Source organism: Emydura macquarii, unplaced genomic scaffold (genome assembly GCF_026122565.2).
Source record: "Emydura macquarii macquarii isolate MOO-44397 ecotype Brisbane River unplaced genomic scaffold, CSIRO-AGI_Emac_v2 contig_1253, whole genome shotgun sequence".
Lineage (NCBI taxonomy): Eukaryota > Metazoa > Chordata > Testudines > Chelidae > Emydura > Emydura macquarii.
In genome coordinates, this window is record NW_027131390.1 from 11,583,030 (window position 1) to 11,600,650 (window position 17,621).

General features: G+C 39.1%; 1 protein-coding gene across 1 annotated transcript; it reads right to left on the reverse strand.

The window, feature by feature from the left end:
- Positions 1 to 254: 254 nt before the first annotated feature.
- Positions 255 to 16,210, reverse strand: FAM199X (family with sequence similarity 199, X-linked). The gene is made up of 6 exons (XM_067548149.1): positions 15,838 to 16,210; positions 11,496 to 11,715; positions 7,311 to 7,460; positions 6,772 to 6,933; positions 5,025 to 5,285; positions 255 to 4,004 (listed from the first exon to the last, which is right to left on the reverse strand). Exons 1-6 carry the CDS (start codon positions 16,017 to 16,019, stop codon positions 3,834 to 3,836), a joined length of 1,146 nt encoding a protein of 381 aa, XP_067404250.1. The 5' UTR covers positions 16,020 to 16,210; the 3' UTR covers positions 255 to 3,833.
- Positions 16,211 to 17,621: the final 1,411 nt, after the last annotated feature.

A 17,621-nucleotide genomic window follows, 5' to 3' on the forward strand; every position in this document is an offset into this window, starting at 1 on the left:
GAATGTTCAATTTGGTGACCAAAGAACCACAAAGTTAAAACTGAACAACCAATAAGGTAAGGCTTTACTTTAGTTACAGGATGCTAAAAATTATTAAAGCAGCACCATTTGGGCAACTTTTGGAAACCACTTTTTCCTCCACCTTTCTTGATTACCATCATCGAATTATACAATGAGGATCTGAAGTCTCCAGATGGTGGTGAACCACTACATGGCCCAAATAATTGTGGAAACTATTCATTCAAGTTGATGAAAACGAGAACTATTTAACCACTAAAACTTAAATTTAGATTTACGTTTTATTTTACATAGGACCACTAACATACCAGGATAGTAATGCTATTTCTTCTCTTCTCATTTCGTATTGTAAAATATTAACGAAGAGTTATATTGGTTAATATTTAAATTGATGACTCGTTCTGCTCTGTTTTTAAAGATTTGACAGATTTTTTATAGGAGGGATCTATTTTAATTAAAACTATTAATTTTATAATAATTTTAATTTTATATTTTCCTTTTTCCATACATAATTTTAAACAAATGTCAGAGATTCACTTTAAGGCACATTTAAAGTGATATATCCTCATTGTGATCAATGGGGATATACACATCCTTATATACAGAAGTGAGAACTTAAGTTAAAGTTTGGAACCAGTACAGCATGTCTTGTTTTAATATTCTAATATTTTTAAACAAAAACTAATGTTCTGAATGACATCCAGTACAAAACAATTATAAAAATAAGTGAAGCATTTCATTAAATGTACCAAGCGACAAACGGATTAAAAATATGAAAGCCTCAGGCCACCATTCTTTTCAGTGAAGCTTCCCATTTCATAGGAATTCTGCTACCGCACATAATCACAATAGCAAGGTCTTCCCCTAAAGTTGCTCTACAACTTGAAGTTTAGATTTAGGTATTTATTATTTAGAAAAATTAACTATTAGTTCATTTTTTGCCATTCTAACTTGCCATTCTGGTAAGTCAAGGAGATAAACTGTTTTGGAGCTACCATTAACATTTACTCTGAAGCTGGTAATAAGTGACTCAAAAGAGTTGCATCTCATCAAATGAGGGGTCACCACTTGCAACAAAAACTAAGGATTTTACACTTTGAAGAGTAGACCGAATAATAAAGTAACACTTTCAAACACCCCCACATTGAGGTATTGCACCCTTCTTACAATTAATTTCAGAGTTTCAATGCTCTCTCCGGCAACCAATGTACAATTTTCTTTAGATAAAGATGCACATCTCAAAGCCACTGTAGAAAATAAAGGTTGTATTACTGAATTGTGATAGATGTCTATATGGATTACGTGAAATGTTTCATGATGAATTTTTGAACTTCTGCTACAAGTGTTCAATAATTGGACCCTGAAATTAGCAGAATTAACAATAATACAATTTAATCTATCCTCCTTCTTATAAGCTTGTTAATAGAAAGTATAAAGGATTATTTGGTTTGAGTTACATTTAACACTACAAACAAGATTTACTATTAGCCTTTGTGAATTGTTTGTGTTTTTGCTATTGCAACAGTGTATAATACTCAAGAAATAATAATAATAAAAAAAGAGCCCACCATCCAGCACAAGTTACCAGTATGTTCAAATGACCAGAGAGAAATGGCATAGCAGGTATTTGAATTTTAAAACTGACAATTAAGATGGTATTTTTCATTGCCACTGAAGACAGTGGGCAATCAAACTTGTCAGTGATTTTGAAGAATCAACTGGGTAGAAGAAGAGTTTACGTTTATTATTCTGACTGTGGAACCTTCTCTTATTGAAGCTCTTTCATTTGATTCACGGCATTATAAATTCTTAAGAGGCATAAATACTTACTAGACATTTCAGATGTTTAATATATTTTACAACAACCCACAGGTGGGTCCCTGTTCTGGAGTTTGTAGTCAGAACAGTAATATACCTATGTCATTTACTATCAAACAATTTCAAAGATGCTAGTCTAAACCTATGTCGTCACATACATGTAAAGTTTTTACTTTTGATCTTCCACTCAAGTGTGATCAACTGTAGTATCATTGTTAACATTTTCTTTGTCCCCCAATTTTTTTCTCCTTAATTTAACTTTCACAGCCCACCAGGATTTAAAATAAAGTTAAGTAGAATTTTATTGCTTCTGCTATCAGAAATAATTTAGGGCCCAGTTCTGCCAACACTTAAGCTGATAGATAGTCACATTGAGTTGATAGGACTTACTCACATGTGTAAAGATATTCATGAGCAAAGTTAGGGCCCAATCTTGCAAACGCACACTTCAGGAGTACTGTTTTCTGAGGCCATGTTAAATTGACAGTAAAACTCATTGCCTTCAGAGTGAACAAATCTAAATAATATTCATGAAGTACCAATATAATCAGAGAAGTCACCTTTCTGAATTCAGAACTTGGTAATTCTAGTCACCTTTTTCACCTCTAATAGTTACATTTGAATGAACACGGCAATTTTATCCAAAACAAAATATTAACCAAACAACAAACATTTCCATAATAAAGTCAGAAATTGGTTTACAAATTGTCAAGAGTAGTAATGCAATAAAACCATCTCAGTTTTTACTTCAAGTACCTGAAAACTCAAATTAAAGGTTTGTCTTGTTCTCCTCAGCAACATTTATTCAAAATGCTACATAACAAAAACAGAACTCTGTGTGATAGATTAGCAATGATACACCTCATAAAAAAGTTTCATCACCTTAAACTGACCTGGAAGTGGTAAATTGGCAGCATATAATTCACAGCTGCATCAATATTTAGGTTCTCTTGCCAACAGCAACAGCATGAAGTTATTCTTACATATGGTTTTGGCTGTAAAGAAATATCTACCAAGTTTAGGAATCAGTTGTTTCCAGTAACATTTTTAAGAATATGAATGGTATCCTATGACTCAACCGTAATATCATCATAATGCATTAAGAGATTTTCATTTTTTTCTTATCAAGAATGAGGATGTTCTGATTAACCACTAACAACAAAAATAAGACTATCAAAGGAACCAAAAAATAACCATTCAAACATTGAGCAAGATAACTTTTTAGAAACTAAGCTTCACATCTTAACGAACAGTCAATTCCTCCTAGAAAATATTCTACTTCTGAAAAAGATCATTTTCTTCTACATTTTGTTACTAGCTGACATTTGCATTACAGCTTTTTATGGTTAGAAGTCTGCCTCTGCTTAATACTCCCCAATGACTTCATAATTCTTTAAGTGAAATCATAACCATCATTTCCAAAAAAGAAAAATTTATTTTCATGAAGTATTAGGATTTGATATGGGCGGAGGGTCAAGGACAGAGTATTTTATAGAACTAAGATTCTGTTTTCATGAAAACAGACCTCCTAATAAGAAATAAGGGAACACATGGAATAAGATAAAAGTGAGGTTGTTTCTAAATACCAAGTTTTTTCCATTTGCTATCAGTACCAGTGTGTCTTTAAGAATCCCAACCCATTTAACAGAACAATCCATTGCAGTTAGCTTCTTCAAAGCAAATACCATAGAAACCTAATTCAATGGCTTTTTTTTTTTTTTTTTTTTATATAAACACACTATCTTCTCAGCAACTTGTTACAGTCACTGTGAAATTGTCTGTTGAAAGTCTCAATTAGTCAGTCAAAACTGTTAGTCTTAAAAAGTTAGCTCACTCTAATAAATTATAAATGTTCAAATTATTAAAATTACACTTGATAGAGGGTTCTGTTTGAGATAACATTAGCTCAGCCCTAATCAAACTTTTGGTCAAGAAATGTATGTAAACAAAGATAATACATTTAAGGCTTAGAAAGAACACTGATAAATTCATCCCTGTCACATTAAAACATCCACATCTCCTTCATGGTCCTCCTCAGTCACTTTTAAAGAGAGCACTTCTTCATTAAGAAACAATCCACTCAGTCTTTCCTTACGAGCCTGTCTCTGCTCTTTCAGCTGTCTCTTGCGTAAAGCTTTTTGCTGTAGTTTCCGTTGCTTAGAACGTTTCTGTCAAAATAAAGACAAATGGCAAAATGAGTTCTTATATATCTAGACTACTGGAATAAATGGTCCTTTATTAGAAACGTTCACTAAAATCTACATTTAAAAGGTAACAAATTTGTGTAAAGTTAGGTTCTGCTCTGAGAAGTGACTAAAAATGGTATTCAAAATCATACTCAATTTTGTCACTAAAATTAGCAATTTTTACTGCTTTTTACTGTTTAGCCATGCAGAGCCAATGCAGCTAAAATTGAGCAAGACGCAAAATCTATTCTATGTTGTGCATCATCTAAACTGTTTAAGTACCTATCAGTTATACTCATGCAACGCCACTGGAAGAGGATGCATAGGTAAAACTGAGCTTTAGACATGAAGAACCTTAATTATAGGTGATGAGCCATGAGACCAAGAGAAATCAGTTTTAAAACCCAGTCAGTCTGAGTTTGCAAAACTGGAAGAAAGAAATCACACATGCATAATAGAAATCATTGAGACACAGATGCCGCAATGCTACTTTTAAAGAATCACTTCTCAATGTATGACCACACTTGTAATCTTCAGAAAAACAAAAAGAAATTAGGAAACCAGACAAATTCTATCACAAAGATCAAGATATTCTTTAATATTCCTGCATTGTGCTCTGAAAGATTAAATGGATCTTACCTTCAAAAAACACATGCTTTTACCATTAAAAAGGTCAAGCTGATTTATCAGCTCTTTAAATATTTGCCCTATTCAAACAAACAAAACCGGTCAAACTGGTCTAAGCCCCATCACATACACACATCTCAAAATAATTCTTCACCTGTAAAAAGTGATAAGGAGAAATATAAGTACACCTTTAGACTCTTTATCATCACGTCATGGGGCAATTCTTTAGTTAAATAACTTCCTCAGGTCCCGTGACTACCAATAATACTTTTCCTTTCAGTAAAAATAGTAGTTCACAGAAGTGACTTTAAGAAACAATTGATGCTTCCCCCCCCCACACACACACACAGACAGACAGACAATTAGAAGTTTTACTTTTGAATCCCGGATTCTCTCTGCAGCACTTGTGGATAAATTACTATCACTGTGCGCTCGACTCATGTTGGCACTGGAATTTGAAGCCGAGTTGCCAACACTGGAACTGCTGCTGCTTGCTGAGCTGACCATACTGGCACTGCTACTGCTGGCGCTTGCACCACTCACGCCACTGGTGCTCGCACAACTGTAGCTGCTTCTCTTCCAGCTTTCCCTGGCAGACCGTTGTCGAGGACCATGTTCCTTGATATAGTTTCTGACCTTCAGAACAAAACATTAAAAATGGTAAAAGCTTCATAGGTACTGCACTGGTTTGTGACAGTATGCTTAATGGAAAAGCTATATATTTTATGTTTATTATGACAAGTTCTAGGAAGTCAAGAATAGTCCAACAATAATTCAGTTAACCAGTTCAAATTATTTATTGTAATGACCACTACTAATGTCTTCACTTTGGCTGTCTTTTTAAGATAGGAAAGTTAACTAAGCCTGACATTCTTTTTACTTTAATATAAACAAACATGCTTTCCCTTTGAGTTAATGCATTACAAAACAGCAGAAAACAAAAGTTATCACTATGTAGAAAGGCCAGCCATAGTAGGGAAAAAAAAGACTAATATTTGTTTAAGCAAATTACAGTTGTAACTTATTTTGCTACATAGACATATCCAGAGTAGATTCTTACCCATTTAGGTTAGGATTAGGGTTTTTTAAGTGTTTGAAATATGAAATGGGCATGAACCTGTGAGGGGATTGAGTGCTCTCAATTTTGATAGAATTCAATAAAAGCTGAGGGAGTTTGTCATTATGCCAGAATCAGGCCCCAAAATAGGTTTAGCAATAATATAAATGGAAGGAAAACAAAAGTTACGATAAAAGAAGGCCCCACTCCCCTGAGCAACAAAGTTTGGCTGGCATAACCACGAGTGTAGACAAGGCCTAAGTGTTGCTAAGTAGCTTCTCTGCACACGCAGTGAAGAGTTGTTTTTGCTCTGTTTTCTAAAGCCAATAATCCTCTCATATCAGTAAGATTTTTCCCAAAAAATATTCATTTAGAAAGCTGCCAAATCAATCAGAAGAATTACATCATCTTTCATGAGAATGAGTTTTGTAAGAACAAGAAATCCAAACACAAAAGAAAAAGGGTAAGCTACTTCCAAAGTAATGATCTAGCCTTTAAATCCATTGCTACTCCATATGTGCCTTTGTAATTTTTTTTTTAACGTTCAGTTTAGTTTTTGCAAGCAAATTAAGGCCCCAATCATAGAATCAGAGTTGGAAGGGACCTCAGGAGGTCATCTAGCCCAACCCCCCGCTCAGAGCAGGACTAACCTCAGCTAAATACCCTGTAAACGCTTATCTAGGTGTGACTATACTTACACACAAGCAGTACCCCTACTTCGGGACTACTCATAAGAGTGAAGTTACACACCAGAGTAAACATTTGCAGGATTGGGAACAATCTTGAAAGTTACTTGGTGAATATTTTGTCTGAAACTGTGTTGGAACTAACTTATCACTTCAGTCATGTTTATGTAATTAATGTGTTTCACACAAGGTCCCAAATCATATACTAGCATGAAAGCCAAAGCTCAACAACATACTCCTGCCCAATGGTACTCAGTAAACATGGGGAAAAATTTAGTCACAACCTAATAGATGATTTTCCAAGACAAGTATCAACGCATATGACATGTCAGTGGACAACGGTCATTCCAATTCAAGAAACACAAACATCTTAACTTACCTGTTTCAATTTTTCATCTGTGAGACAGTTTAATTCAATAATAAACTCACTATCTGTAGGCGAGATCTGAGCAGTGGGATCAATAATTTTAATAATATCAAGTTGTTCTCGTAGACCCATTTCAGTACTGACTTTCCGACTTAAGTATTCAATATATTCAACCTAATAAAAACAAAATGCACAAACTTATTAAAAACCACTAGCTCTTAACAGGAGTCAAAGCAGAAGTAAAAGGAAGGAACCAGTACTACTTGGGATCAAAGAAATGCCCTCAAATGTTGCACTTCCTATGATTCTTGACTCAACCTAGTTGAGTACCATCTAAGATAAAAATTCAGCATGAAAAGTAAAGGAAAAAGTTAGCCTTCTCTACATGTAATTTGACAAGGAATTAGCTCTCTCACTTCAATAGTCATATACAATTGATCAAAATAATATTTACACTGCTGTAACCAACAGAACTTTTTTAAAGCTAGCAATTTCATTCTTTTGTACATCTGTTCTGGTTCTCTCCAATGCAAAAAAAATAAAAATCTTACCTGTTCATCATTTGTCATTGCACTCCAAGGGAGTTCATCAAGATTCCTATGCTTGTTTTTCTTTTTTGGAAGCAAGCATGGAGAACTTGGAATACTAGGTATGACATCAGAAAGTACATCACTCCCACTTGCAATGTCGCTGCCAGGCAACTTGTAGGTGTGCAAAGAAATAAAAAGAAACAGAACAAAATCTCAAAATATGCTAGGTAGGAGTAGAAAAATAATCAGACCTATAATATTAACCATGCAAAATATGCTGTCAAATTGGCAGAGTTTCAGTTCCAAGCAAACTAACAACTGCCCAGCAATGATTTACAACTCCAAAGCACAAAATTTAATTGTGTGAACCATCTGCAGTAGTGTAACAAACTCAAACTACACTGCTTTCTACTTCATGATTTCCCTTTTCAATTTGCATTCTGGGAAATGGCAGAATTATGCAGCATTTCACTCTTCCTTATCCATTAACATGACATGTTGGTATGTTCTCTATTAATGGTCAGTGTGAAGGGAAATCAAGTGAACTTGATTTGTTTTAGTTTTATTAGAGTCAAACCTTTTACACCGGAAAGAATTTTTTAAAAACATCAGCCAAATACAAGCTGGTTCACCCCACACTATTGGAGTAGTGCTAGAACAGCTAGCTATGAACACATTGCCTTCTCTAATGGAGTTCTGTCCAATTTCATTCAGTGAGGTTTTGGATGGGTTGCGGCCTACTAAATCAATTCAGATCCTTGCCACATGGCTAACAAATTCAAAGAAGAAGAGTTTTAATCCTTCACTGAGGATTAATAATGCTTCCCTTTGTGAAGCCAGGGTGCTAGCTATGCTTAAACAGCATATGATAAGTTCCTGCTCAGGAAATCACCACTAGTCAATTACTGGATAGTTGCTTATTCACCATTTTAAGGAAGCTCAGTGATCGAGTGGTACTAAAGAAACTTCAGCCAAATACTGAAGTTGAGGGTGCCCTCAACTAATGCCAGGCTTCAGAGGTGAGGACAGTAGCAATGTCATTACCTGTAGTTTTGAAAATCCCTAGGTTAGTAACAATTACTAGCTTTTGCTCCTCGAGGACACTCTCATATAGGGTTCTGCAGGATTTCTTCTGTCACCCTTCCTGTTTAATGTGCATACAGTACATAGCCCCATAAAGCAGATAACTGAAAACTCAGATTGCAATCCACAACGTTTCACTGACACATATCTCTGTGTTTTGTTGAGTCTCGATATGTCTGTTTTGTCACCTTCACTAGATGCTGTAAGCACAAATCAAACTGGTTCAGGCCAAACCCAACTACAAGGGAAGCAATGCTGATGGCTAAGGAGAAGCATGTGGGCGGAACAAGCAAAGGTGAAAAAGACACCTTCCATTTGTGTGGTTGTAGGTCCAACCTTTGCCAACAGTTTGCAGATCACAATTCTATCACTATGCCTGAGATCTCAGCTATTAGCTGTAGCACATACCATCTTTTTTCATGTATGGCTGCCTGGATGTTGTGATCATTCTTTTTTAATGCATCTCCAAAACAGTGATCCTTGTTGATGACCTCCAGATTGCATTATGCAACATAACACTACTTGGGGCTAGCCTTGAAAGTCCCTAAAAACTTCAGTTACTGCAGGATTGCAGCACAAACCTGTTGTCCACAACAGCTACCTACTCACTTCTGTGCAGAGTGCCATCCAAGATCGTAATCTGGAATTTCTCCCTCCCCTCTCCTCCACTACATGAGGAGCTGTCAATTTATGTAGCTTAAACTTCTCATGGCAAGGCATTCACAGTACCTCTGAAACTTGTTCCTTCTAGAAATCCACCACAACCCAAGTTTAACATGCTTCAGGCAGTGTCATACACATCCGTTTAGTCAAATTTCTCAGAATGTTTTATTTAGTTTAACAATAGGAAGTGGAGGAACATGGCTTAATTGCTGACCTTTACATTGAAAAGCTGGTATTTTGTTATAACTAATTTCTGTTATAAAATAATGTACTCAGATATGTAGAGCAGGGAAGCAACAGATTAGTAAATTAATTTTAAAATGCTTTCTGCAAGTGGTTTAAACTGATTTTATGGATTTAAGTTTACTCTGATTAGGTTTTGGTTTTCAAAATTGCATGTGTTAGTTATTATATACCAACTCCTGGAACATGTGGAATTTGAGTTTTTCATATTTAAAAAAAGTGTTAATACATAAATGTTTTGGAGGCTTATTTTAAAAAGATGGACAATTTTTTTTGTTCATTCCTATTAGCATAAATAATACTCATTTTAAAAAGGACTATTTGACAGTTTAGAAATAAAACTCAAATGGCACTACATCTTTACTTAAACCCATATGGTCCAAATGTGGCAGAAATGCCATTATTTTCATTTTTAAGGCTTGCAATTTAGATCCTACAAAGATTAGTTTAGGATAGTTTAAATCCTACAAAGACAAATGTATGCACATATAAAAAAATTTCAAAGGGATACCCAAAATAAAATTCAGTTTACTGCTACCTTTTGTTTATCAAATCACACTTCTTATTGTAATGAAGTTATTTATTTAAAAAATCATTCTGAACCATGCAGTTCTAATTATTTGCAAGTTTGTGTACTCAGGAACCCATCATTAACCTGTCATAATTACAGGTGTTTAATAGAAATGATATAATTGGGAATATTTTCCATTGTAAAAAATAAACAAACATTCTATTCTAAAAGTATAGTTTGAGGAAGCGCTCTTCAAGATAGATTTCCAATTTATTTGTACTATACACAGTAACTACACAAGACAATTAACTGCATCTTATTTTTTTCCCTGTAAGCAACAGCAGAATTTTAACTAGCTTCATTTGTACAACTGACATGTAATTTCTGATCTCACCTCAAATTTAAATGTGACAATTGAATTACTCATTTTCTGAATTTGCTCTGTAAGGCTGTCAAAGCAATGAAAAATCTTTTCCAAAGTTCTACAAGTCCAGTCAAGTATGTCTCTTATAACAAATGCTTATAAAAATATTTCCAGTGGCTAGTTAAAAAGTAAAGCTGCCGGCTAATCAAATAACCAGGAAAATTTCTTTTAAAATTATAATCCCACTGTGTTCACCAGGCAATGAACATGTCACAACTCAATGAAGCAGTGAATCATCCAGGTAATTTTCTGAGGAGATATTTCTACAAGCTGCATTGTAACTGCAATTGGAATTCTTTTTGTAGAAGAAATATACTCAGAGATTGGGATTCTAAAACTGCGATAAGAAACATGGAGCTACGTTTAGCGAATGCTATCCTACACAGTGTCATTTACAATTTCTCTTTTGCAGGATATCTGTACCATCCCTAATTCATCGTGGAATGTTTAACTTGGGATAGGGAGAGTTAAATCACATTTGGAACAGATGGTATATTCTATGGTAACAGAGCATTACACACACTGTATGACACGATTAAAGTCCCCGAGAGATAAAGGGAGCATCGTGCTTTTAATTGACGGTTATATTTATCCTAGAACAGCATGCTCCATAAATGTAACTACAATTAAAATAATCAAATCTAAACCTATCACAAATAACGCTTGCACGTTCCACAGATGAAAGACTGCTATATGCAAAAACAAACTACAAATTGTAAAGATACCGGATTAGACTCTGAGGGCAGACCGAATCACACATAAAAAATTGGGAAGAAAGAGCCAAGGTAACACAAAGCTCACCTTTGCACTCTTCCCTTCCTTGGACCACAGAACACAGGACTGGTCCACAGTGATTACTAATGGCCCCACAGGACCAAAATCACACATGGGAATTAAGAACACAGTGGCACTGAATCCAGCCACACTGAAATGTCAATGCAAGGCATACACAACCAGATTCCAATACAGGTGCACATGCACCACACAAAAGGATTGGGCCTCAAAGCTGCAAGATATGCTGATTACTAAAACTGAACGTGACCATAATATGCAATAGCCCTATTTTAGAAGCTGATCGTGTTTTGTCATCAAAATTCTAGATGGGAACTTTGTAATAAAATAGTCTACTCAAAACACTTCCTTTGTTGCTGACTCTCAGTATATGCAGTGGGAGTTTATCATGCCATTGAAAAGCATCAAATATTCACTTCTGAGTCAAAACTGCAAACAGCAGCTGGTAGATCCCACTTCATCTGCTGTGTGAACCATAGAAATAGCTTACCTGCCACTCAAACTCGCTGTCTGACCAATCCCAGTATGTGCTAATAGAGGAGGAGACATCACTGCAGACACTACCCTCTGGGAACAGATCAAAAGAGGTGAACTCCTGGTCATCCAATAGAGAGTAGCAGTCATCCTGATCACCAACTGAAACTGATGAAAACAGCTCCTCGCTGCATTCTGAGCTGGCTACACTTGTTCCACAAGAAGTCAAATTCCACCTGCAAAGCATACCAAACAAATCAACAGCAGCACACACTCACAGACAGTTCATCCTGAAAAATGCTTTGTCCTTTGAAGCTATACATTAAAATATCCATATCTTTGTATCAGTTGTTACATGTGGATTTTGCTGGAAACAAGTTAATTCATCTAATTTGATCTTTAATATCTATTAAAATGCATCTTATTTAAACACACAAAATCATGAAAAATTCCAGGTTAAAGATGAATACTCAGACACGACGAATCCAAGCGTAATGAAAAATTTCACCAGAGAGCCATAATTTCTTCATATCTGAGTCTCACTCAGATTTCTAATTAAATTTACTTTTAAAAAATGATTTCCAGTTTTTTAAGCCTCCATGAAAAGTATTCCCATAATAAGCTTGACAAATAAAATTAAAAGGTTCCAATACTAGATGAGGGAGGAGGAAGGTCTTGCATTTAAAAGACAGAACGGGTATTCAGCAAGCATAACTCTCTCTCATGTGAGTAGACCCCATGAAGTCAGTGCTTGCCAGGAAAACATCTAGGACTCAATTACTCAATATTTTTGGCTCTGTTCTCAAAACCAAAAAAGACATAGGATATCGAGCTTTTCATTCTAAAGATGACAGGACAAGAGAGAATACAAAAAGTGATCCACATGAAAAAAATCCAATACCTCAATCAATAACAATTTAAAAGGATTATGTTCTCCACAGCTTCATTATTACAAATTAGTTAATTGTGCTAATCAGAGAAAAAATATTTCCAACTGGAAAGTCTGTCTGGTCCCAAAGAAAGCTGTGGAACAGGTTTTCACTCTGCTGACCTACTCATATGAAGTTTAGCAAGGTCAGGAAATTTGTTTCACCATCTCAATTATTTTTCACCAATATGAGCAGAGACTTGACTATGTTTCACAATTGCACTCTGGTCCAATCCCACAAGTGTCTAGAAAATGCAAAGGTTTCCAAAATTAATTGTACAAAGCCATACAAGCTATCTTTAACCTGTGAAGTTTTAGTCATTTGACATATTAATTACTGGAATATCCCTTTAATCACAGACACAGACGCTGAAGAGCAACACCTTCTGATGTGGGAAGCATGCCTCAGTACCTGATTCGCACATGCTTGCCTGTCAACACCTCTGTTTCATAGGCTGTGTCTACACTGGAAAGTTGTCAACACAAGTTTTGCCGGCATATAGCTACCGCTGTAATTAAATCGCTGTTGTGTGTCTTCACTGTCTCCCTGTGTCAGTGGAATGCATTCACACTATCAGCTCTTTTGTCGACACAAGAAGCAGTGCACCGTGGGTAACTATCCCACTGTGCAACTGCACGCAGGGTGTTTTGGGAAGGGTTTGCAATGCCTCATGGGCAGGCACAGCATCACATGATGAAGGTATCTGTGTCCCATCATTCCATGGGCATAGTTTGGCATCCATAAAAATGTGTGTGTGAGAGAGAGAGAGACACACAGTTTGTGTTTGGGTACAGTGAGTTTGGCACATTATCTCTTCAACACAGCAGCAGCTGGAAGCAACCAATCCTGATGCCTGCTGCACAGACCTGGCTCTGCACAGCACACACAGGAGTTTCCCTGGGCACAGCACATCAGTAGTTGAGGGCAGGCAGGCAGGCAGGCCTGTGTTTGCTGCCGCTGTGGAGTGAGTTCTCCATGGTGAGTTATTTGAAAACTTCTTAGGGCTTTGAAAGGGGAGGGGTGAATAGCTGCAGGGCAGTAGAGTTTAAACTGCTTACCGGACTGGGCATTGTGGGAAACCTCCAGAAACCATTTACAGCAATATAACCAAGGGTAGTGCCTACACTGATGCTCTGTTGCTTAAACTTTGCTATAAAAAGTTCTATGCCTCTCATTGAGGTGATTTTATTTTGTTGAAAAAATAGGGCAATTTTGTTGGCAGGGAGGGGTGATTGCAGTGTGTACACCAGGACTGTTTTGCCAAAAAAAGCTGACTTCAGGTGACAAAACTCTCTAACATAGACCAGCCCTTAGGATGGCATGTTGCAACTTCCAATAGGCCAAATATTTGTCTTAAGTCATTAATGACTAAAAATGGGTGACCTAAATAATACTGTAATTGCCATTTCCTACAGGAAGTTGGTGCTGCCATTGCTTACCTCCTTGATCACTTGATCAAACAAAAACACCAAAATAGTTCAAGAACTTGATAAAGAGAAAAGTGAAACAGTGGCAGCTGCTAAACATAGTACACCTAAGCAAGTACATTACAAATGGGAATTATGCTATATTTACTTGAAATCTCAAAAGATGCAGACAACATGGAAGTAAGTAACATACTCCAAAGAATGCGAAGGACAAAGTGAATTAAAAAAAATCAAGACAAGTTATGCACCTTCCCGAAGAAATGAGGAACCAGCTCAAGGTGCAGAACATTGGCTAATTAATTAACAGAGGCTTAGTTAAACATGCTCAGAAACTTGAATTACAGGTATGTTATAGGGCAAAACATTTAAAAATGGTCTACACAAAATAAATTTACAAGTTTGCCACTCACATTCATCCAAAGATTGATCAGAAATACATGAACCTACTGTTCAGGTCACATGCAGACTTCACAATAGCATAGTGCAAAAGCCCAGAGGGAGAAAATGTAATTGAATTCATATTGAGTAATGGAAACAGGATCACGTTTGTAAATACTTACTAGATTGATGGCTAGCAATGCTATGATTAAGGGCCTGTTAGCTTTTCCATTGTTTCTAAATTAACTTATTTTAATGTAAACTGAGCTGAAGATTGGTATGTTATTGCTCAGTCTCAGTGCAAACTTTGCAAAGTATATACCATATTTACACTAAAATAGTCAAAAAATGTAGTGTGAGGAATTAGATACACATGTGTAATGCAAAAACATTTAAGTCTAAACTGAAAATCATCATCAAAGCTATCTTGAATTCACACCTAAGGCCCAGATCTGTAAGTTGTTGTTTAATGTGACTGACTACTGACATACAAAAAATCACCTCCATGCACACGTGTACAGGATCAGCTTCTTGAGCAGACATAACTGTTTGTTTTGAGGGTTGGTTGGTTTCTATTTTGTGATAAGCAGAAGTAGTAGTTTTTAGGAAAACTACATGTGCACTTTTGGAAGTTACACCTCCTGACCTGTGCCGTAGGGCTGCGTTTGTGCTACAAAATCAAACAGTTCTTAACCAAACTGTGAAAACTTCACTAATTCAATCTGAAACATTTCCATTCATCCACACTAGCCATTCTGACTCATGTTCTGAACCTCTGTAGGTTTTGCTTTGTGCCCACACTAGTGTTGTTCTAAATTATTTCAGCTGTACCACCCTCTGAACCATCCCAGTTCCCAAAAATAATTATTTCTAGAAGATTCAAAAAGGCCACAAGCGCACCAGAGGTTAACTATTAGTACCAGCCATAATGTCACTAAACTAGTTTGCCCTGCAGAAAGCAAGCCTAATCCAAACAGTACTTGGCATGTACACTGGCTGGAGCAATTGTGTGTTTTACAAGCATGCTGGGGTTGGGGTGGAGGAGAAGCAAGTAGTTATTAGCACAGTAAGGTTTTTTTAGCTTAGTGAAGGCTTACAGGCCTTACTATACCATTGAGGCTAGGCAGTAATACAGAGATTTGTAAATTTCTTGGAGGTGGACTAGAAAGGAACTAATCCACAGAAAGGCCTTGTCTACACTAGGAAAATGGGTGCTATTTCCCAACCCAGCTGGCTCAACTAAAATAGATTCACTCCCGCCTAAACTATCACCCTGCCTGCCAAAAAACAGGCTAAAGCGTCAGTTACACTCTGGCTATCTCCCTGGTTCAATGAAGCTAACCCCATGGCACTAACTCGAAGGGGAGGGGGGGGCGATTCAGGACAACGTGTTACAATTTAGCAGGTGACACCACCATCCGTCGGATTAGGGGAGGGAGAGGCACGGTCCCGGGCTGAGCACGGACCAGGGGGCTGGGGCTGGGAAAGCACCACGAAGAGGCGGGGGCTCCCGCCCCGCGCAGGGGAAGAGGGCCGCCCCGGGGCCGTGCTGCCTAGAGGGGGCTCCGCGGGAGCCGTGCTGCGGGGAGAGACGTGAGCCCGCCCCCGAGCCCGAGCCCCGCACCTGCTGGAGTGGAAGCGCCGCAGCGGGTCGGTGCGGTGGCAGGACGAGAGCTGGCAGCCGAAGTCGCTGACGTCCAGGCAGCCCTCCTCGCTCAGGCTGGCGGCCCGCGGCGGGGGCTGGTGGCAGAGCAGCGGGCAGGGCTCGTCCGGCGCCAGGAACTTCTCGTACAACGCCTCGCTCATGGCGCCGCGGGCAGGGCCGGCGGGGGGGGGGGGAGGGGCAGCCTCAGGTGCCTGCTGCGCTCGCTGGCCCCGGGTGCCACCGTGGACAGGGCCCGGCCTGGAGAACCGCTCCTCGCTCGCTCACACACACAGCAGCCGAGCCGCGGGTGCCGCCATTGCAGGCCGGCCGGTGCCAGGCTTCAGTCAGCGCAGGGGGCGGGGCAAGGCAAGGCGGCGGGAGGGGCAGCCGCCGCTTCCGGCTCCGGGACACTGGAGAGAGCGAGGCTGCGCCCCCTGCTGCGTGGGAGGGGAAGTACGGACCCTACGCAGCCTGGTGACCGCCAGACCATCAACACCCCGAGAGAGAGAGAGAGACACAGGACCCGACACACAGTACCCAGCAACACCCTGAGTCACACACACAGTACCCCAACAACACCCTGAGTCACACACACAGTACCCCAACAACACCCACAGACACACAGTACCCAGCAACACCCTGAGTCACACACACAGTACTCAGCAACACCCACAGACACACAGTGCCCAGCAACACCCTGAGTCACACACACAGTACCCCAACAACACCCACAGACACACAGTACCCAGCAACACCCTGAGTCACACACACAGTACTCAGCAACACCCACAGACACACAGTGCCCAGCAACACCCTGAGTCACACACAGTACTCAGCAACACCCACAGAGAGTTACACACACAGTATCCAACAACACCCACATACACAGAGTACCCAGCAACACCTTGAGATACACACAGTATTCAGCAACACCCCCAGACACACACACACACACACACACAGAGTACCCAACAACATCCCCAGGCACACTCATAAAGTATACAACACCCCCTCAAACACACACACTACTCAAAAAGACCCCAGACAAACACAAACACCCCCAGACACACACACACACACACAATACCCAACAACAGGCTCCTTCCCACACCCATCCTATATCCAACAACACACTGTCACACTGTTTGGAATAATGCATAAGTAGGGCCCTACCAAATTCACAGCCATGAAAAATGCATCACAGGCTGTGAAAGCTGGTCTCCCCCATGAAAGCTGGCCTTTTGTGTACTTTTACCCTATGCTATACTTACAAAAGTGCATAACGTGTCTCAGACTGGGGGTCCTGACCCAAAAGGTGGCTGCAAGGCTATTGTAGAGGGGGTCACCTTCTTTTTCTCATTTGTCTTTCTCTCTCTCTCCGTATTTGCCTTCCCTACAGCCCCAATAAAGCTTACAGGGAAAGCCCGGGCTGCACAGCACCTGAAGACAGTGCCTTTTCCCTGCACCCATCGGTAATTCTGCTGTTAAAAATACTGGCTGTGAAAAATGGACATTGAACTGGGTTCAAGGGGAAGCTGCAGCCAGCTGACAGCTGCAAACATCCGCACCAGGCCTGAAATCGCCCAGGCGATGCCCTGCACGCTGCAGAATATTCTGCTGGGGTTAGGAACAAGTGCTTTACTCCAGGCTATGTGTTACACCCCATTTTACACCCCAATCCCACCCCACTCCCGCGCTTCTCCAGCCCCGCCCCCTTCCGCCTGCTTCCGGGCCGCGCCAGGCCGCTGTCGTTCCCGCCTCGG

Bases quoted from the DNA above. Each gene is read 5' to 3' on its own strand.
- FAM199X (XM_067548149.1), bottom strand. From the start codon at position 16,019: ATGAGCGAGGCGTTGTACGAGAAGTTCCTGGCGCCGGACGAGCCCTGC. The intron at 11,716-15,837 runs GTGCGGGGCTCG...TATGCTTTGCAG, and splicing joins CGGCGCTTCCACTCCAGCAG to GTGGAATTTGACTTCTTGTG. The intron at 4,005-5,024 runs GTAAAACTTCTA...TTATTTTGACAG, and splicing joins AGAGAATCCGGGATTCAAAA to AAACGTTCTAAGCAACGGAA.